The sequence below is a fragment of the Maniola hyperantus genome, chromosome 23, assembly GCF_902806685.2.
Source record: "Maniola hyperantus chromosome 23, iAphHyp1.2, whole genome shotgun sequence".
In the NCBI taxonomy this organism is placed as follows: domain Eukaryota; kingdom Metazoa; phylum Arthropoda; class Insecta; order Lepidoptera; family Nymphalidae; genus Maniola; species Maniola hyperantus.
In genome coordinates, this window is record NC_048558.1 from 7,865,157 (window position 1) to 7,887,097 (window position 21,941).

Genomic DNA, 21,941 nt, shown 5'->3' on the forward strand with positions numbered 1-21,941 from the left:
CCTATTTCACCCCCTTAGGGGTTGAATTTTCAAAAAACCTTTCTTAGCGGATGCCTACGTCATAATAGCGATCCGCATGCCAAATTTCAGCCCGATCCGTCCAGTAGTTTGAGCTGTGCGTTGATAGATCAGTCAGTCAGTCAGTCACCTTTTCCTTTTATATATTTAAGACTAGCTTATGATCGCGACTTTGTCCGCGTGGACTACACAAATTTCAAACCCCTATTTCACCCCTTTGGGGGTTCCATTTCAAAAATCCTTTCTTAGCAGATAGGTCATAGAGGCATAAATGCTCTGCTTACCCCAGTTGTAACAGCTCATTGCATATTTTTCATTTTGACCTGCCAATAAACAAGTTCCTAGCTAACTAATACCTACCCTGGCTTCAAACCTGTGCACGCCACTGGGATGCCTACGTCATAATAGCTATCATTGCCATGCATGCCAAATTTCAGCCAGATACGTCCAGTAGTTTTTTTTTTTTTAAGAATATTAGCTATGTTAAATGACTAATATTCCCCTTTCCTCTCCAACTAAGCGTCAAGTCAAGCTTGTGCTAGGAGTAGGTACGACAATAGTGCAACGGGCGGGGTTTGAACCGTCGACCTTTCGGTTTTCAGTCCACTCCTTTACCGGTTGAGCTATTGAGGCTCTAAAGTCAGCTGTTGAAAGTGCTCTAGTTTGAGCTGCGCGTTGATAGATCGATCAGTCAGTCAGTCAGTCACCATTTCCTTTTATATATTTAGATAATATTAGTTCCTCACCAGGCACAATAACAGGATTGTCGACGTATATGATGGAGTACAGATCCTGGTTCTCCTTGACCTCGGTCTTCATCTTCCTGCCCAGGTTCAGCCACAGCTCGTTCAGACTCTTAGCCCATTCCAGTAGCAGCGGGTCCTTTATCCTTTGCAGGAAGGCTGTAACATCCATACTAATATTATAAATGCGAAAGTGTGTCTGTCTGTCTGTCTGTCTGCTAGCTTTTCACGGTTCAACCGATTTTGACGAAATTTGGTACAGAGATAGCTTACATCCCGGGGAAGGACATAGGCTACTTTTTATCCCGGAAAATTGATGAGTTCCCACAGGATTTTTAAAAAGCTTAATCCACGCGGACGAAGTCGCGGGCATCATCTAGTAATTCATAATTCATTAGAAAGTTAAAGGTGCGGACTGAAAACCGAAATGTCGGCGGTTCAAATCCCACCCATTGCACTATTGTCGTACCTACTCCTAGCACAAGCTTTACGCTTAGTTGGAGGGGAAAGGGGTATATTACTCAAAAATTAACTTGGCTAATATTCTTTTTTTAAAAAGGGATGATACAAATGTAGTAAGATCTGATCGAGTGTATGTTAGAAATCAGAATCAGTACCCTTATTATAAATGCGAAAGTGTGTTTGTTTGTTGGTTTGTCCTTCAATCACGTCGTAATGAAACAACGGATCGACGTGATTTTTTGCATAGGTATAGTTTAAGACCTGGAGAGTGACATAGGCTACTTTTTAACCCGGAAAATCAAAGAGTTCCCACGGGATTTTTAAAAACCTAATTCCACGCGGACGAAGTCGCGGGCAACAGCTAGTAAGCATATAAAGTTGAGTAGTTATGGTCATTAGCGTTAACTTTGTTCCAAAAACTGTGTAGAAACCTCATATTGATTTTAAAATATATTTTTTTTAAAAACTTAAATGAAAAAATTATTTCTCCAAAAAAATATTATTCCTCCGGCGGAGTGAGTGAATTTTCGAATGAGTTTTGGCACGTAAACATTTATTTTGTTGTGGCCTCTTCTCAACCCTGGGCGCGTTTGGAACCCTCGTAGCTTTAGTATTCGTATACAGAATTGGAATTTTAAGGATTGGAAAATTTATGAAAAAGCTGCCCCGGCGAACTTCGTACCGCCTAACAGTCGATTCAAATTTTAAAATTTTTCTCTCCGTAAGAACCATCTTCGTACTTCAAGGAATATTATAAAAAAAAGCATTAGCGAAATCGGTTCAGATGTTCTCGAGATTTGCGATCAGCAACACATTTAGCGATTCATTTTTATATATAGAAAGAAGCTAAACAAACTATAGACGGACAAATACAAATGTTTACAGAAAGATAATAAATAAATGATTAATTTATAGACATTGTGAGAAAGTAAACTATACATTACAATAATCTGTGTAAACTAATTACATTATGAACAAAATACAATTGAACTGCATTTAAAAGGAAAATAACCTGAACTTTCAACCGCATGCCATGTTATTACAATGTATTGATATGGTAATTATATCACTCCTTATCATGACCTAGGTTTTTGTTATCAATATGCAACATTATCGTCTACTGGGGGTCCAGTTAAACTGCACGGTACCTAATCTTAACATAGTATATAAAATAAAGTCCCTTCCCGTTGTCTGTATGTATGTATGTATGAACGCGTAGATCTTTTGAACTACGCAACGGATTTAATTGCGGTTTTCACCAATAGATAGAGCGATTCAAGACGAAGGTTTATAGCTATATTTTAAGTCTCAAAAAATTAGAGATCCCTAGGAAAACTGAAATCTCACTGACACCACAATAGTAATTAGTATCTACACTGCACCCATGCGAAGCCGGGGCGGGTCGCCAGTTAATTGATATAATATGTATTAAGAAGCTGTGATAGCCCAGTGGTTAGGACGTCTGATCCCGGGTACGCACCCTCTAACTTTTCGGAGTGCGTCGGAGTGGATGTGCGTTTTTAAGTAATTAAAATATCACTTGCTGCAACGGTGAAGGAAAAAATCGTGAGGAAACCTGCATGCCTGAGAGTTCTCCATAATGTTCTCAAAGGTGTGCAAGTCCCAAGTCAACCAATCCGCACATGGCCAGCGTGCTAGACAATGGCCAAACACTGAGCTCACTCTGAGAGGAGACCTGTGCTCTGCAGTGAGCCGACGATGGTTTGATCATGATGATATCATACCAGGGTTATGTTTCCAGTCCAAGGGTTGCCAGTCCTCGAACTCAGAGCCTTCGACGTCGAAGTTATCGTCCACAAACCTCCTGATCTCCGCCTTCGTTGGTCGAAAATCTGTCCTGGAACAAGAACGGAATGGATATTGAACTTTTAGAACATGGGCGCGTTTGTAACGTTTTTTTAAAGGCTTTTAGGGTTCCGTACCTCAAAAGGAAAAAAGGAACCCTGATAGGATCACTTTGTTGTCTGTCTGTCTGTCCGTCTGTCCGTCGTGTGTGCCAAGAAAACCTATAGGGTACTTCCCGCTGACCTAGAAACATGAAATTTGGCAGGCAGGTAAGTCTTATAGCACAAGTAAAGGAATAAATCCGAAAACCGTGAATTTGTGGTAACATCACAAAAAGAAATTAAATGTGTACATGACCCGAGAGCTGGCAGCTACCTTGGTCAAAGAATTAGTTTGGCCATCCAAAGGGGTAATGCTGCCAGCATCTTGGGTACAATGCCTCGCTGCGGTGGTCTCGATGAGGTTTTAGATTTAGTTTAATTTATTTTAACTTTACATTTAATTTTTTTTTTTTACTTTTAATTTAGATATTTAAAAAATATTAAATTGCTATAATTGCATTTTAAAAGCACGTACCCACATAGGTATACGGTCTTATTATATAAATTTTCAATTTTCAAAGTAAGATAACTATACCACGTGAGGTATCGTAAAGGGCTTTATCTGTACATTCTAAAACAGATTTTTATTTATTTTTATGCATAATAGTTTTCGGTTTATCGCGCAAAATGTCGAAAAAATACGACTGTAATAACTAATAAGGAACCCTCAGTGCGCGAGTCTGACTCGCACTTGGCCGGTTTTTTTTAAATTAAGGATATTTTTCTAAATGTTATCAGTGAAATAAGCACCTGTTCATCATTCTCTGGAAGTTCTCCATGACGATATCAGCCGGCGACTTCATCTTCTTATCCACGAAGGTCTTAGAGTCGTTGTAGAGGCCTGCCATCTGCACCGTGTGTAGCAGTGGTCCATGGCAGTAGATCATGCTGGAAATGAGGAACAAAATATTATACCTAAGCATCGATATAAATGACAAGATATGGTCAAGCGAACAAAATTTTTCACGGTTTTGGAACTAAATTAATCAGCGCCACCTCTTAGATACTAATAAACGACCCGTTTGAATTCCAGACGTCACTGAGGTTGCATTGGTGCATAAGCACCAATGAGTCGGTGCCATTTTGCTTGTTCATTGTTCAATGGCCCTGTCCATACGAAGGTATATATAAGTCAATGTACCTAAGCAACTTTTTAAAAGTTCTGATGGATTTTCTCAAAATTCTTTTTTATAGTCCCCATAATATATCTATCTATCTTTTTTTATTTATTTACTACTAGCTACTAGCTCGGGTGGAGATTTAGAAAATTGAGGGGGAGGTTGAATTAATTTTTTCTCTCCGTAAGAACTATCCTCGTACTTCAAGGAATATTATAAAAAAAGAATTGGCGAAATCGGTTCAGCTGTTCTCGAGATTTGCGATGAGCAACACATTTAGTGATTCATTTTTATATTATACATAGGCACACGCTTGACCACAATCACACCTGATGGAAAGTAATGATGCGGCCTAAGATGGGACGCGTTTACCTAGAAGATGCCTATTCACTCTTTTTTTAAAGACACCCGTCCCGTACACTTCGTCCGCGTGGACTACACAAATTTCAAACCCCTTATGGTTAGATCACACAAAAAAAAATTGTGGTCATGAACTATAATTAGTATTTTCAACTTTCGAAGTGAGATAACTATATCAAGTGGGGTATCATATAAAAGGTCTTCACCTGTACATTCTAAAACAGATTTTTATTTATTTTTATGCATCATAGTTTTTGAATTATCGTGCAAAACGTCGAAAAAATACGACTGTAGTACGGAACCCACATTGCGAGAGCCTGACTCGCACTTGGCCGGTTTTTTTAATATAAGTATTTAGATGATGAAAAAACTATGATAGCTTAGTGGTTAAACACTTAGGCCTCTTATTCGGTGGGTACAGGGTACGAGGTATAGGGTTCGATCCCAGGTACGCATCTCTGACTTATGAGAGTTATGTGTGCGTTTCAAGCACACTAAGAGAACTATTTACATTTTACAAGTAGGTACGACTACGAGACATACAGGAAAATCCAGTTCAAACCAGATAGTATTGTATAGGTCACATGTTTGCGAATAGTACAGGCGACATCACAATAGTATGCAAATATTTACTCATAAATATTTACTCATTCCATGTGCTCGCTGTTACGTAACTACATGTCTTGTTACTAATCTATAATATCAATTATCATCAATCGAAGTAACTACATAGTTACTTAGGAGAGATACTCACTGAACTATCTATAAAATTTTGACTTTTTTTGAAACGAGTTCGAGTAACAACTTTTACCTGGGTAGGGAATACCAGATTCGCTAACTCAGTTATCTAAATAATTATAAAAGGAAAAGGTTACTGACTGACTGATCTATCAACGCACAGCTCAAACTACTGGACGGATCTGGTTGAAATTTGGTATGCAGATAGCTATTATGACGTAGGATTCCACTAAGAAAGGATTTTTGAAAATTCATACCCTAAGGGGGTGAAATAGGGGTTTGAAATTTGTTGAGTCCACGCGCAAGTCGCGAGCATAAGCTAGTCATCACTAAAATGAAAGCCATCAAACTCATTTGACATTGGTTGGTTCTACGAGTATATTGCTGCTTTACTGAGCGATATAAAAGTAATATTTCGTAGCAAACCTTCAATGGATTAACAAGTAATTCAAAAAGACACCGACTGCGGTTAGAAGTGCATCATTTTCAGCCCGCACATGAGAGCACATAAAATCCGCCATTTTGATTTTTGTAAGAGTCCCTATCAAGAGGATTGGTTTGTTCAATCACGTAGCAACGAATCGACGTGATTTTTTGCATGGCTATAGTTAAAGACCTGGAGAGTGAATGGCTACTTTTATCCCGGAAAATCAAAGTTTCCATGAGATTTTCAAAAATCTAAATCCACGCGGACAAGCCGGACATCAGCTAGTAAGTACTAAATATATTATTTTGGAAAAATAGTAAGTTATTTTCTAAGTTTATAAATAGATATTTATAGGTATTTTTCTAGCTGAGTGTACATTTTGCTATTGTTATTAAAATGATCCAAGAGCATTGTTTTCCTGATTCGCAGTATCGAATTATTATTTCAAGCGGCGTTTGTAAAAAATCCGGTCAAGTTCCAGTGGAACTTGCACACGAAGAGTTCCGTACTATCGTACGAGATTAAAACTTGTGTTTACAAGTTCTAGAAACTTCTATGCTTGTGGTTTGCCAGATTTCCCCATAATTACTAGTTTTAAAGTTACCCAAGCTTAATGTAAGAAGATTTATATGTAAACTAGCTTATGCTCGCGACTTCGTCCGCGTGTACTGCACAAATTTCAAACCCCTGATTCACCCCCGAAGGGTTTGAATTTTCAAAAATCCTTTTTTTATAGCTATTATGCCTACGTCATAATAGCTATCTGCATGCCAAATTTCAGCCTGATCCATCCAGTGATTTGAGCTGTGCGTTGATAGATCAGTCAGTCAGTCAATCAGTCAATCAGTCAATCACATTTTCTTTTATATATTTAGAATCTTGAGACAGTGTTACTTTGAAGTTGAATTCTGAAAAACCACATAATTTAGTTCCTATAGAATATTTCTATAAAATTTTATTAACTTTAGTAATTAGTAGGTATTTAAATGAAAACCAAGCTACAGTACGCTGCCAAAAGTGATGAACATCGACCTTTAGAAGGAGACAGCAGATTTGTAGAGCACTGTCTCGGTCGTTGAAACCGACAAAGCGTCATATATATGGGTATGACTGGCAGAGACAACGCTCTACAAGGATGAAATGTCATTCTAAAGGCCGATGTTCATCACTTTCGGCAGCGTAATGTAACTACGTTTGTCTGGAACACACTTCGAATTATCATCATCATCATGATCATCTTGAGAAGTGCTTGAAAATGTTTAATGCTCAGTTTAGTTATCATTTTTAAAAAAAACATGCAACTCATACGTGATATCTTTGTTTAAAAAAATTACTAACTATCAAAACAAGCAAAGCAAATCTTTTTTTTTGTTCGCAGTATCGTCTCTAATTAGGAATTATTTTGAGTAAGTATAATTATTATCATTTGACAAAAAAAAAACATTCAAAATAGGCGTGATAGCCCAATATTAAAAAAAAGTATGCTTATGATATTATGTATGATATATATGTATCTTTAACTTTATCTCTATGGGTCGGGAGTTCAAATCAAATCAAAAAATCAAAATCAAAGTGTTCATAAAAAGATCGGATGTTTTTATAATTTAATCATCATACCTATCATACATTTTGCGTGATATAATTTGCGTAATTAGACATTTAAATAATCTTATTTTTGTTAACTGTATATTTGTTTTTTCGTCAAGGTTAGTAGTTTTAGGGTTCTGTACTTCAAAAGGAACAACGGAACCGTTATAGGATCACTTTGTTGTCTGTCTGTCTGTCGGTCTGTCAAGAAACCTACAGGGTACTTCCCGTTGACCTAGAATCATGAAATTTGGCAGGTAGGTAGGTCTTCTAGCAGACATTCGGGGGAAAATCTGAAAACTGTGGATTTTAGGGTTACATCACACAAAAAACATTAAATTGTGGTCATGAACTAACAGTTAGTATTTCCAATTTTCGAAGTACGATAACTATATCAAGTGGGGTATCATATGAAAGGGCTTCATCTGTGCATTCTAAAACCGATTTTTATTTATTTTTATCCATTATAGTTTTTGAATTATCGTGCAAAATGTCGAAAAAATACGACTGTAGTACGGAACCCTCGTTGCGCGAGCCTTACTCGCACTTGGCCGGTTTTTTGTTGGCAAGTAACATTTATCTATGGTTTATATTATTAGATACTAGATGATGCCCTCGACTTCGTCCGCGTGGATGTAGGTTTTTAAAAATCCCGTGGGAATTTTGATTTTTCGGGATAAAAAGTAGCCTATGTCCTTCCCCGGGATGCAAGCTATCTTTGTACCAAAATTCGTCAAAATCAGTTGAACGGATGGGCTGTGAAAGGCTAGCAGACAGACAGACACACTTTCACATTTATTATTCGACTAGATAATGCCCGCGACTTCGTCCGCGTAGATTTAGGTCTTCAAAAATCCCGTGGGAACTCTTTGATTTTCCGGGATAAAAAGTTGCCTATGTCCTTCCCCGGGATGCAAGCTATCACTGTACCAAATTTCATCAAAATCAGTTGAACGGATGGGCCGTGAAAGGCTAGCAGACAGACAGACACACTTTCGCATTTATTATTCGATTATTTATACAATCGACTCAAGATGGTTGCCTCGCCACGCAATAGATCACGCGACTTTATTTCAAAAGGCGCCAAATACAAATGCGACAACATTACCTAGTTACCTATATACCTAAGTTTATAATCCATCAGATATCTCATATGAATGTTAACAAAGCAACTGGTGAGTGTATGCGATAAAATAAATCCGGAAATGCCGCGGCCTTGCGTGACTGTTTGTTTGTTCTCGCGAATGAATGACGACGATGACGACTGTAAACCTAACCTAACTGCCTAACTAGATATTATAGTACCTGCCTTCTGATTTACTAACTCAGTGTTACCCAGTGTAACTCAGTGTTACCCAGTGTAACTCAGTGTTAACTCAGTGTTACCCAGTGTAACTCAGTGTTACCCACTGTAACCCAGTGTCAACTCAGTGTTGCTGCTTCATTGAGTGATTTAGGTTTTTAAAAATCCCGTGAGAACTCTTTGATTTTCCGGAATAAAAAGTAGCCTATGTCACTCTCCAGGTCTTAAACTATACCCATCCCAAAGTGTATTTGTTTGTTGGTTTGTTAGTCCAATCACGCCGCAACGGAGCACCAGATCGACGTGGTTTTTTGCATTCGAGAATAGTTATAGATCTGAATATGTGACATATAGGCTACTTTTTATCACGGAAAATTAAAGAGCTCCCACGGGATTTTCAAAAGCCTAGATCCACGCAGACGAAGTCACGGGCATCAGCTACTGATACTATAAATCAGTACCTACCTATGTGTTATAGTATTTACCTCTCCAGTCACCTGAAAAGTGTCGAAAATGAGGCCGACGTCACTACTAGACTATCACCGTTTCTAAGAGGTGATCCGTACTCAGTAGTGCGCTGGCGATGGATTGATGATGATGATGATGATGATAACTCACCTTTCACACGGAGCTGGTAGTTTCGACCGATCCGCTACAACGCCCAACGCGAGCAACAAAACACTTATCACAATCATTGTTCACTTATGGCACTATTCTTACACTGAATTACACTAATATTACACTAAATTACACTAATATTACACTAAATTACACTAATATCACTCGTTTGCAGAATTCTTTAATAAATAAAGGAACTTAGGCTATCACTGATAGTTTTGACTTTGGTGTTTAGTCTATGTGTTTAGAAATGTGCTGAGGATTTTGAAAGGCTTCCTCCTGAAGGGTTGGCCGGTCATGGTGGGCGGTATTTTTGTGGGTCACACACTTCGGGTTGAGGACACTATTCTGTGCCCGGTTCTGGAACAAAGAAAAACGGAAATTAGTTTCTAGAAAGACTACAAGACTAAAAAAAGTTGGGACTAAGAAAAGTTCTGCCGACAGAAGGGAAAACTTAAAACTATGAAATTTAACAGTGTTGTATGGATTTTCACATTTTACATTTATCAAAAATTACAGAATTCGTAAATAAAAACCGGCCAAGTGCGAATCAGACTCGCGCACTGAGGGTTCCTTACTACAATCGTATATTATGGACATTTTGCACGATAAATCAAAAACTATTACGCACAAAAATAAATAAAAACCTGTTTTAGAATGTACAAGTAAAGCCTTTTCATAAGATATTTATTTCATACCCCACTTCGTATTTTGTCTGGTGGGAGGCTTCGGCCGTGGCTAGTTACCACCCTACCGGCAAAGCCGTGCCGCCAAGCGATTTAGCGTTCCGGTACGATGCCGTGTAGATACCAAAGGGGTATGGGTTTAATAAAAACTGCCATACCCCTTCCAGGTTAGCCCGCTATCATCTTAGACTGCATCATCACTTACCACCAGGTGAGATTGCAGTCAAGGGCTAACTTGTATCTGAATAAAAAAAAAAAAGTATAGTAATCTTACTTTAAAAGTTGAAAATCGCAATATTTGTTCATAAACCCATTTTAATTTTTTTCTTGTAATGTAACCACAAATTCACGGTTTTCAGGTTTTTCCCTTCATGTCTGCCATAAGACCTACCTTCCTGCCAAATTTCATGATTCTAGGTCAACGGGAAGTATTAAAATACTTTTTAACCTAAAAATACGCAAACCATCAACTAAGTACCTACTGACAGATGAAACGTCAAATAACTTTATGGAACCGATAAACGGCGCACATTGGCGAGTTAAGTTTAAACGGAGTTTATCTTGCATTGCGTTGTTCGGAAACGCACTGTCACGAGTTATCGTACCAATAGCGCTATTGAATAGATAAACCGTCGTTAAAAGTACTCAGAAACCGGGCATAGTCAGTCGGTCCATCAGTCAACTTTTCTTTGTAAATATTTAGAATAGCACGTGCAAATAATGTACCTATTTCTGCGAATGGAACGAACTGATTAGATCACCTAGATTTACGGGAACGCTCATCCATAAAATAGCTACCTAGTTACTAAAAATAAAACGGAAGCAATAAATATAGACTGCGCTCGGTCAGACCTACAGCTAAGCAGAGTTTTATATTTCATCTAGTCATCAGTAGTCATAATTGAGTAACACGTAAGAAGACTAGGCAGAACTCGTCCAATACAAAAAGTTTTGACTACATTATTAGATGGGTCATTAGAACAAAAATCTTGTTCTTTGAAGCTGTCGAAATTAGTATAAAATTACTTTTAAATAATTTTAAAAATTGCGGACCGGCAGGAATCGCACCCGTCTCTTGGGATCGCACCCGACGCGACGGTCTGAACACTAAGATACGGTTCGCTAATAATAATAATTAATAAGAATAATAATTATTATAGCGCTCTATCTGTTACGTAGGTAATCGTTTTTTTTTTTTAATTATTTATTTTATTTCAGATATTTCATCCATAATGTGTTAGTAACAGTAGACCTTATTAACTATGTTAGTAACTAAATTAGATTACAATTATGTTTAATTATAAATGATAGTGATAGAGGCAAAAATCTCAATGGGCGTTAACCATTTTGAGTCGCATGCACGCGTTCGTGCGCACTCAAGCGCCTTTACGGGGAATCAACACGAAGTCACTCGTCTCACTACATAAATGTAAAAGCATGTGAACGCGAACACGCACGCATTCTTGCAACTTCGCTTTAATTGTGAAGAATTTGACGCTTCGTTTCGCTGCGACTCTACGCTAGTATGAATTGACCCTAAGTCTAGCACATCTACGCGGCGGCCAGTAACACATCTACGCTTCTCTAACACTTTAATACACTAAATTATGTGGCTTTGGCATTTCATGCGAGGGAATTACAACCCGAGAAATTCCCTGACAAAATCGTTACCACTTACAAAGTCGCATTATACGGTTGCAACATTTTAGTTTTTCAGACCCAGTGGTCCAGCACTTTGGCAGAAGGAAACATTGTGTATAGCACCTCTCGGCAACCGGTGTGAGGCGCCACATTACTTGTTGACATAATCACTAATCAGTATCATGACAATGATGCATAGAACACAGAGTGTTAAGGTAGCAATGATGTCATCAAAACCATGCTTGTTTTGGGCTTTTGGCACAGTTCATTTAATCATCATCATCATCATTATCACTGACTACTGACAGAGTGAACTAGAGTGAGGGAATTCTCTCGGTTAGATGATCCGGAATCGACGAAATCTTTATATGTAAAAGGAAAAGGTGACTGACTGACTGACTGACTGATTGATCTACCAACGCACAGCTCACTGGCACACTCAGCTCACTCTAACTTTTCGGAGTTATGTGCGGGACAGCGGGAGCTTAGTAATAGGGTCCCGTTGGCACCCTTCGTGTACGGAACCCCGAAAATAACAGAGCTGCAAAAACGTAATAGAACTAGATAGACGTTGGGGTCCCAAGATGCTAGAATGCCGACCTCGCACCTCCCGCGCTATCCCGCACCGGGTTAGGTGAGACAGATGACATCAAGCGTGTCGCAGGGAGCCGCTGGACTCAGGCAGCGCAAGAGACCTATGTCCAGCATAGGACGTCTATCGGTTGATGAAGATGATGATGATGATGATGATGATGATGATGATGATGATGATGATGATGATGATGATGATGATGATGATGATGATGATGATGATGGTGATGGTGATGGTGAAGATGATGATGATGATGATGATGATGATTAGTGTGCAAAACTGCCTTTCAGCGGCAAGCAGGCGTCCAAATACGGAACTGCAAAGTGTATTCTTCCGCCGCCGGAGTTACGACCAGACAATTGGACGAGATGTATCAATTGGAAGATTACAGGTTACCTTTGGCCAACCTTGGAGCCAGTATTTCTAGTCACTTCCAAATATTGGCATTATAGTGGAGCATGACAGGGATTTTTCCATAAAACTTATTTACCGATGAATTGGATGATTACAAGTTGTTATTGGCCAATCTTGGAGCCAGTTCTAGTATACCTTCCAAATATTGGCTTTACGATGAATCGTTGGGGGTTATATCATTAACCGACTTCAAAAAAGGAGGAGGTTCTCAATTCGTCGGAATCTTTTTTACCTTACAAGACTATCATCATCATGATCAACCCATCGCCGGCTCACTACAGAGCACGGGTCTCCTCTCAGAGTGAGGATGGTTTTTTGGTCATAGTCTACCACGCTGGCCATGTGCGAATTGGTAGACTTCACACCTTTGAGAACATCATGGTAAACTCTCAGGCATGCAGGTTTCCTCACGATGTTTTCCTTCACCGTTAAAGCAAGTGATATTTAATTAATTAAAACGCACATAAATCCGAAAAGTTAAAGGTGCGTGCCCAGGATCGAACCACCGACCTCCGATTAGAAGGCGGACGTCCTAACCACTAGGCTACCACAGACATAAGACTATAGTGTCTACTAAATAAATACTAGTGCCAATATATTTGCCAAATTGGCAATGAAATCCATACTTCCATACTAACATTATAAATGCGAAAGTGTGTCTGTCTGTCTGTCTGCTAGCCTTCCACGGCACATCCGTTCAACCGATTTAGACGAAATTTGGTATAGAGATAGCTTGCATACCGGGGAAGAACATAGGCTACTTTTATCCCGGAAAATCAAAGAGTTCCCACGGGATTTTAAAAAACCCAACTCCACGCGGACGAAGTCGCGGGCAGCAGCTAGTAACCAAATAACTCCAGATCTAAATGTTGGTCAGAAAACCTATTTGTTTTCATTTCAGTACTTTTAAATCAAGAAAAATAACCAATTATCTACAGTCGATAGTTTTATTTAAATCTTATGATTTGCGATAACTTTGATTTTTCTACTATTTTTATCAAGAAAATTACAAAGAAAAATTCCATTTGCACGCCAGCTAAACCACAATACAATGGTACTGATTCTGAGCACACGTAAATATTAGAGTATACGCATCCTCTTCTTACGAATGTAATATGATAAGGACAGACACAGTTTGACAGTTTTAAATTTCATTTAGAGCTGTCAAACCTCGTGACCCTAGCTGTCATAGAAAGCCTATTGTTTAAAGTAGCGTGCATTAAATTTTAGTCTTTAAATGAATTCATGCTCCGTCCTTTTTTAGCCAATTAGCCAATATTAAAAAGAAAAAGATACAGATACTCTAAATTTAAAAAAGAGAGCTGAAAAATCAACTCTCAAATAAGAAGAAGAAAGAAATACTATACTTACTTGGCCATACCTAAATATTTTGGTATTTACATATTTGTTTTTTTTTTCAACTTTTAAAGTTTTGTCTATATGAGAAGTGGACACTGACAGTTGGCCTTTTCCACAAGTTCAAAATCGCTCAGCGTGCTATGGAGCGGGCTATGTTGGGTGTCTCTCTGTGGGACAAAATCCGTAACGAGGAAATCCGTCGCAGAACCAAAGTGACTGACGAATTAGCCAGCTGAAGTGGCAGTGGGCAGGCCACGTCTGCCGCAGAACCGATGGCTGCTGGGGCAGACGTGTTCTGGAGTGGAGACCGCGTATCGGCAAGCGCAGTGTGGGACGACCTCCAATCCGCTGGACTGACGACCTTAAGAAGGTAGCGGGAAGTGGGTGGATGAGGAAGGCAGAGGATCGTGTGTGGTGCGCGCTCTAGGGAAGGCCTATGTCCAGCAGTGGACGCAAACAGGCTGATTGATTGATAAAAAATTACATAATATAATTTAATAATGTCATTTCTCGTTCAAAGAGCTTCATTGTAATATGGGCCTTTGAAAGTAGTTTCGATAACTGCAAAGTGACGCTACTAGATGGCATTAAACAGTTAGTCGCTTCAGTACTGACTACTGAGAGAACATACGTATCACAAATTTCCGTGGCCGAGTTGGTCAAGGCATCGGGCGCGAACCCAGAAGACGCAGGTTCGATTCCTGCCGGTTACGCAATTTTTGATATGCATTTAAAATTATTTAGTAATTTCCTTACAGTGTAGGTAAAATACTATAAAATTATTTTAAAAAAAATATGATAAAAAATTGTCAAAATCATAGTGTGCTATGTTAAAAAGCACGTGAGACCCACCCACAACTTTTCTATAGACGTATACTCCGGGCACACCCCCAAAAGGTGTGACGCTCGAATCTATATTTGAGGCAAAATCGGATGATCTTAGGAATGTAGTCCAAGTACTCGAAATACTTGTAATCATTTGAATCACGGCCAAAAAGAGCTGAAAACTCTGTTCCTTGACTAATTACAACTAATGTACGAGAAAGACCAGTGCCCTGTTTATCAAACGTTACAAGTCTTGTATTACAAGCGTTTCTCTTGTAAATTTTTGCATTTTTACAAGAATGCGTTTATCAAAACTACACTTGTAAACTACAAGCTACGAGTAATATCACTTGTAATACATGTGTTTTTCACACTTGTATTTGTGGTTTTGTTCATCAAAAATGCCTTTGTAACTTGTAGCTTGTAACTTGTAACGAAAAAGTTGGAGAGCCTCCGTTGACTCTTAATTTATTTTACAAGTTGTATGCAAGTATGATATTGTATAAAAGAATAATTAAATTATCTAGTACCTAGTAGTAAATAGGTAAAATAACTATAAAATAATTCAAAGGTGTAATTTTATTAAACTTATCAATGCTGCTCTTTTTAAATTTGACCAAAACGTGTCTCATGTACATACGAGTATGCTGGCATAATCTTTTTCGGCAGATACAAGTCCAAGCGACTGACATAGCAATAGTATCTCTTTCCACTCTGCTATTTTTTGGTCTTTAGATAATTTATCAGTAAATGCGCCAAATAAAATATCTTTTTTGTCACGAATTACTTAATTGAAGAATAATTGTAACTTTCGAATCAGATTTCGCCATTTTTTGCAGTGTAATTCGAATAGCGAAATTTTTTAAAGTCTATCCTTTTTTTCAAATTTTAAGTCTAACCTTAATTCATGAAAAAGAATGTAATATTTTTAATTTAAACTTTTTGTGTCGGAACTTTCTGTTGGTGTACCGAAATAGAATAAATAAAAGTAGATAGGTAAATAAAATAAGAAGCAACAGGTTTTACAAATAGGTTATTCAACACAAAATTAAATTATTTGAAAAATAAAATTATTTTTAACAATAACTTGACTAGTTATGGTACCGTAATTTCTATTTTATCGTCATTTATTACGGTTGAAAAATTATTTTGCAATTTAGCAAAAATAAAGTGTTATAAATAAAAATACAAGTTCTACAAGTCTTGTAAAATCCTACAAGTCTTGTGAAATTATTTGATAAACATAATTTACAAGAGTTTGTAAAAAAGTTCTTGTAACTTGTAGCTTGTAGACTTGTAATGTTTGATAAACAGGGCACAGACGACATAATATTATTGCATGAAAATCTTTTGAGACACTGAAAATTAAAACGATTATGGAAATCTAAATGTATAAAAGGAAAAGGTGACTGACTGATCTTTCAACGCACAGCTCAAACTATTGGACGAATCGGGCTGAAATTTGGCATGCAAATAGCTATTATGACGTAGGCATCCGCTAAGAAAGGATTTTTGAAAATTCAACCCCTAAGAGGGGAAATAGGAGTTTGTGTGTAGTCCACGCGGATGAAGTCGCGAGCATAAGCTAGTTAGTATAATTTATCAGACCAGAAACGTGAGTCAAGTAAAGTTCATAATTTATTCTATCCCATAGAAGTAGAAGTCAATGTACAACCTTGAAAAATACTTTTTCTATGTATTTTAATGTAGATAACGTGTACATACTACGATTATTTTTGTTTTTAGGGTTCCGTACCTTAAAAGGAAAAACGGACCCTTATAGGATCACTTTGTAGTCTGTCTGTCTGTCTGTCAAGAAACCTACAGGGTACTTCCCGTTAACCTAGAATCATGAAATTAGGCAGGTAGGTAGGTCTTATAGCAGACATTAGGGGAAAAATCTGAAAACCGTGAATTTGTGATTACATCACACAAAAAAAATTGTGGTCATCCACTAAAAAATAGTATTTTCAATTTTCGAAGTAAGATAACTATATCAAGTGGGGTATTATATGAAAGGGCTTCACTTGTGCATTCTGAAAAAGATTTTTATTTATTTTTATGCATCATAATTTTTGAATTATCGTGCAAAATTACAAAAAAAAATACGACTGTAGTACGGAACCCTCGTTGCGCGAGACCGGACTCGCACTTGAGTTTTTTTCATTGTCGATATTTCAACCCAATCACACGGGTCGTGGTCACGACGGGAGTGCGGAGCTGCGAGATATGAAGTTCGAGCTGTCAAGGACAGACCTTTCCAGCATTTTCCTCGTATTAATCTTGAACTACTTATTGACTCAAGTCTTATGACATGTAGAGTATTGATTTCGAGACTCTATTACCGATTTTGAAAACAGAGTCTACTGAGAAGCGTCTGCAAGAAACTCAGTTTTACACTTGGTACTCTAACAATAAGCTAAGCTGTGATAGCCTTAGATAGTGGTTAGGACGTCCGCCTTCTAATCGGAGGTCGGGGGTTCGATCCCGGGCACGCACCTCTAACTTTTCGAGTTATGTGCGTTTTAAGTAATTAAATATCACTTGCTTTGACGGTGCGCGGTGAAGGAAAACATCGTGAAGAATGCCTGAGAGTTCTCCATAATGTTCTCAAAAAGAACAACCTCAATAGCTCAACGGTTAAGGAGCGGACTGAATTCTGAAAGGTCGACGGTTCAAACCCCACCCGTTGCACTATTGTCGTACCTACTCCTAACACAAGTTTTAACACAAGTTGGAGGGGAAAGGAGAATATTCGTCATAATTAAGAAGGCTAATTAAAAAAAAAAGGTGTGTGAAGTCTACCAATCTGCACATGGCCAGCCTGGTAGACTAAGGCCAAACCCCTTCTTTCTCTAGGAGGAGACCCGTATTCTGTAGTGAGCCGGTGATGGGTTGATCATGATGATGACGATGACTCTAACAATATCGATTTTCATGACATGCACGAATCGAATACCTAAGATTTTCTTTGGATACTTTATTGGATTTCTTTGATGGATTGGAATACTCTTCCACGATATGTGTTTCCTACCAATTACAACCCGGGTATCTTTAAAACAGGAGTGAATAGGCATCTTCTTGGTAAACGCGTCCCATCTTAGGCCACATCATCACTTTCCATCAGGTGTGATTGTGGTCAAGCGTATAACTATAATAAATATTATTATATTATATATTATTTGTTGTGGGCTCTTCTCAGACCTGGGCGCGTTTGGAACCCTCGTAGCTTTAGTTTTAAGTTTGCGTTATAATTATCACCACTATATCTTACAAATCTAACACCATACCAGACCATCAATAAGCATTAATTATTACCTATTTTGAATAAATCATTTGACTTAGACTTTGAATAAATAAATAAATAAAATCTAACGGAACTTTGAACTACCGTCCTGATTTAAAAATTTCAACGTGTATTTATAGCTTAGTTGTTAAAGTACCTCTCATTAGAGACAGAAATAGGTAATTCGTTTCTTCCTGTACAGACGGGTTCATTTGATTCGGTACTAAAAAAATTCTGCTTCGAACTTGTTTGCCTCGAGTTTTTTTCCGTTGCGTCCTCATAAACTCCTAGCTTTTTACTAGGCTTCAAGACTGGTATTTAATATTTTAATATATCTACCTACTAGATGATGCTTGCGACTAAAACTCCGTGGGAATCCTTTATTACAAGCATGTCTTTATCACTCATCATCATCAAACATCCACCTAATTAGACGCGTTGTATTATAATTTATGACTTTTATGACCAACTAGCTGATGACTTCGTCCGCGTGGATTTTTTTTTTAAATCCCGCGGGAACTCTTTGATTTTCCGGGATAAAAGTAGCCTATGTCACTCTCCAGGTCTTTAACTATACCCATGCAAAAAATCACGTCAATCGGTTGCTCCATTGCGACGTGATTGAAGGACAAACCAACAAACAAACACACTTTCGTATTTACAATATGGGTACTGATTACTTTAACACGATTTTTGTAAACATTTGCTTTCTTTCTGCTGGATCAAGATTGAAGAAATCAAAATACTTATGTATGTTTGTTTTCTTCTAAGTCAACGTCAGAGTCAAAGTCAAAAGATTTATTCAAAATCCATTCTAATATTATAAATGTGAAAGTGTGTCTGTCTGTCTGTCTGTCTGCTAGCTTTTCACGGCTCAACCATTCAACCAATTTTAACGAAATTTGGTAGGTACAGAGATAGCTTGCATCCCGGGGAAGGACATAGGCTTTATCCCGGAAAATTGAAGAGTTCCCACAGGATTCTTAAAAACCTAAATCCACGCATACGAAGTCGCGGACATCAGCTAGTAGGTAATAAATTACTCTTTTCGATTGTCAGTAGTTGGACTTGTAAGATATAGTGGTGATAATTATTACGCAAACTTAAAACTAAAGCTACGAGGGCTCCAAACGCGCCCAAATTAAACTGGTCAAAAGCTAAATAAATAGCGCTATTAACTTCAATTAACCTACCTATACAATACGACTAATTTAATACATTCGGCTAGACAAAGTTCAATGACTACAATGAATCATACGGTATATTTGAACAGAGTGCGCGACATTCTGACCTTGACTTTTGACCAAGGCAACTGATTTCTGTGTTTCTTTTCCACTCAATTGCCAAGACGAAAATCTGTCCTTTTCAGTAGTAGTCCAGTCATTTGGTAGTTTTGCCTGGAAAGTTTTGAAAATTGGTGTTTTTATAGATTTCAACGTGCTTTTTTTATTTTGCGACCTGGTATCCCCCCCCTTCGGTTGACGCACGACATCAGACTAGTCGCAGGGAGCCACTGGATGGCGGCGGCACAAAACCGTGGCGTGTGGAAGTCCCTACAAGAGACCTATGTCCAGCTGTGGATGTCTCTCGGTTGATGATGTTGATGAATGAACTATAGATATGTGTACCTAGTGCATTGAATATTGATAGACATAGTTAATCTATTTTTTCCAAGCCATAACGCAGGTAAACCTAAGCCTCACAAATACCTATTGTGCAAGTGTCATCCACGTGTGCGTCTGCTGGGCGGCGCGCGGCGCGTCACTGCATGTCATTGCATAACTAATAACTATGCTAATTATTACACCGGACATATTATACATGCAATCGTCAAGTGCAAAAACGTGTAATATAGCATACTAGCTGATCCCCGCGTCTTTCTCCGCGTAGATTTAGGTTTTCAAAGATCCCATATAGCCAGTGGCGTGCACAGTGTTTGAAGCCAGGGTAGGCATTAGTTAGGTAGGAACCTGTTTACTGGCAGGTCATAATGAAAAATATGCATTGAGCTATTACAACTGGGGTAAGCAGTGCATTTATGCCTCTATCACCTGCACGCCACTGCGTATAGCCTATGTCACTCAGGAATAATGTAGCTTTCTACTGGTCAAAGAATTTTTAAAATCGGTTCAGTAGTTCCAAAGATTACCCCCTACAAACAAACTTAACGACATTACCTCTTTATATAATAGTATAGATTACTCTGAGAATATAACATTAGTAGGTAGATAGATCTCCAAGAGATTTTACTATAGGTATCATCATTGTTCTGGTTAAGTTGCCGAGTTATTTACTTTAATAAATATAAATATATAAAACGAAAGGGTGACTGACTCACTGACTGACTGACGGACTGACTGACTGATGACTGATCTATCAACGCACAGCTCAAACTACTGTACGGATCGGGCTGAAATTTGGCATGCAGATAGCTATTATGACGTAGGCATTCGTTCAGAAAGGATTTTTGAAAATTCAACCTTTAAGGGGGTGAAATTGGGGTTTGAAATTTGTGTAGTCCACGCGGACAAAGTCGCGGGCATAAGCTAGTGAATAAATAAAATAAAGTATTTAAAGTCTACCACATACTATATTTCTAGTTTGGCACATTATACTGGATGATTTGATAAAGTTACTCGTAAATCTAAGTGCTTATTAAGTCAATTTCGTCATTAAAATTCCAAGTTACCTCTCGCATATTCTACCAGATTCTATAAATAGTGACAATAAGCGAATGGATGGTTCCGTGGGCGACAATAAGAGGAAAATTACCTCGAATTAGAGCAATTGGCAGTAACAAACCATTCCACATAAGGGTACGAAATGAAACGATCTCACTGTTGAAGTACAATTGCACTTCTTTTAATGAACTGGGCCAGCTAATAGCCGAAATCCATCCATATCTATACAAATATTATAAATGCGAAAGTATGTCTGTGTGTTTGTCTATCTGTCTGTGTGTAATGGCGTTAAATTCACAAAAGGAACACAAATCCAATGAAAAAAACCAAAGGTTTAACAGTAACTATTGGATCAGGTCACAGGTTATCAATGCACAGCTCTAACTACGGGACGGATCAGGCTGAAATATGACATGTAGATAGCTATTATGATATAGACATCCGCTAAGAAAGGATTTTTGAAAATTCAACCCCTAAGGGGGTGAAAAAGGGGTTTGAAATTTGTGTAGTCCTCGCGGACGAAGTTGCGAGCATAAGCTAGTAGTTAATAAAATATAATCTCATAGGTATGTTATAACTGGCTTAATATGAGTGAAAGGCATTTCAAAGGACACTTGTTGTCTGACCTTAAGAATAAGTTTTTTGCAAATCTTATTATTTTTAAATTTAAAGAAATTTTAGAAAAATCCTACAAGAAACACGGAAAAATCTATTATATTATATAAAAGGAAATGGTACTGACTGACTGATCTATCAACGCACATCTCAAACTACTGGACGGATCGAGCTGTAATTTGGAATGCAGATAGCTATTGTGACGTAGGCATCTGCTAATAGAGGATTTTTGAAAATTCAACCCCTAAATTGGTGAAATAGGGGTTCGAAAATTGTGTAGTCCACGCGGACGAAGTCGCGAGCATAAGCTAGTAGGTATATAAATGTGTTAGAGGAATATAACAAAAGAATGTAGAGTTCAATGTAACTAATTATTCTTTAAAGTGATGCATACAATATTACTAATTATTTGTTATAAAGTTGTTTCATATAAGAAAGTACTAGATTAATTCTCATTGTAACCATTCCATTGCTGTAAAAATACTCAAGTTAAAACAATACAAATGCAGAAAGAAGCAATGCATGCTATGCAAGATTTGAAAGATATAGATTGCGTATCTA

At 37.9% G+C, this 21,941-nt stretch overlaps 1 protein-coding gene across 4 annotated transcripts in view; it reads right to left on the reverse strand.

Moving 5' to 3' along the window:
• LOC117993327 (trehalase-like) overlaps window positions 1-21,941 on the reverse strand; it is a 49,914-nt gene that overhangs the window by 26,541 nt on the left and 1,432 nt on the right. For 3 of the 4 annotated variants that reach the window (XM_034981117.2, XM_069506556.1, XM_069506555.1), the window contains exons 2-5: window positions 9,282-9,641; window positions 3,881-4,018; window positions 2,969-3,081; window positions 765-920 (exon numbers count right to left, since the gene is read on the reverse strand). In XM_034981117.2, coding sequence (XP_034837008.1) covers window positions 765-920; window positions 2,969-3,081; window positions 3,881-4,018; window positions 9,282-9,358 — 484 coding nt within the window. In that variant the 5' untranslated portion in view covers window positions 9,359-9,641. The remainder of the gene's footprint in view (window positions 1-764; window positions 921-2,968; window positions 3,082-3,880; window positions 4,019-9,281; window positions 9,642-21,941) is intronic. The other variant, XM_069506554.1, reaches the window with a different exon arrangement.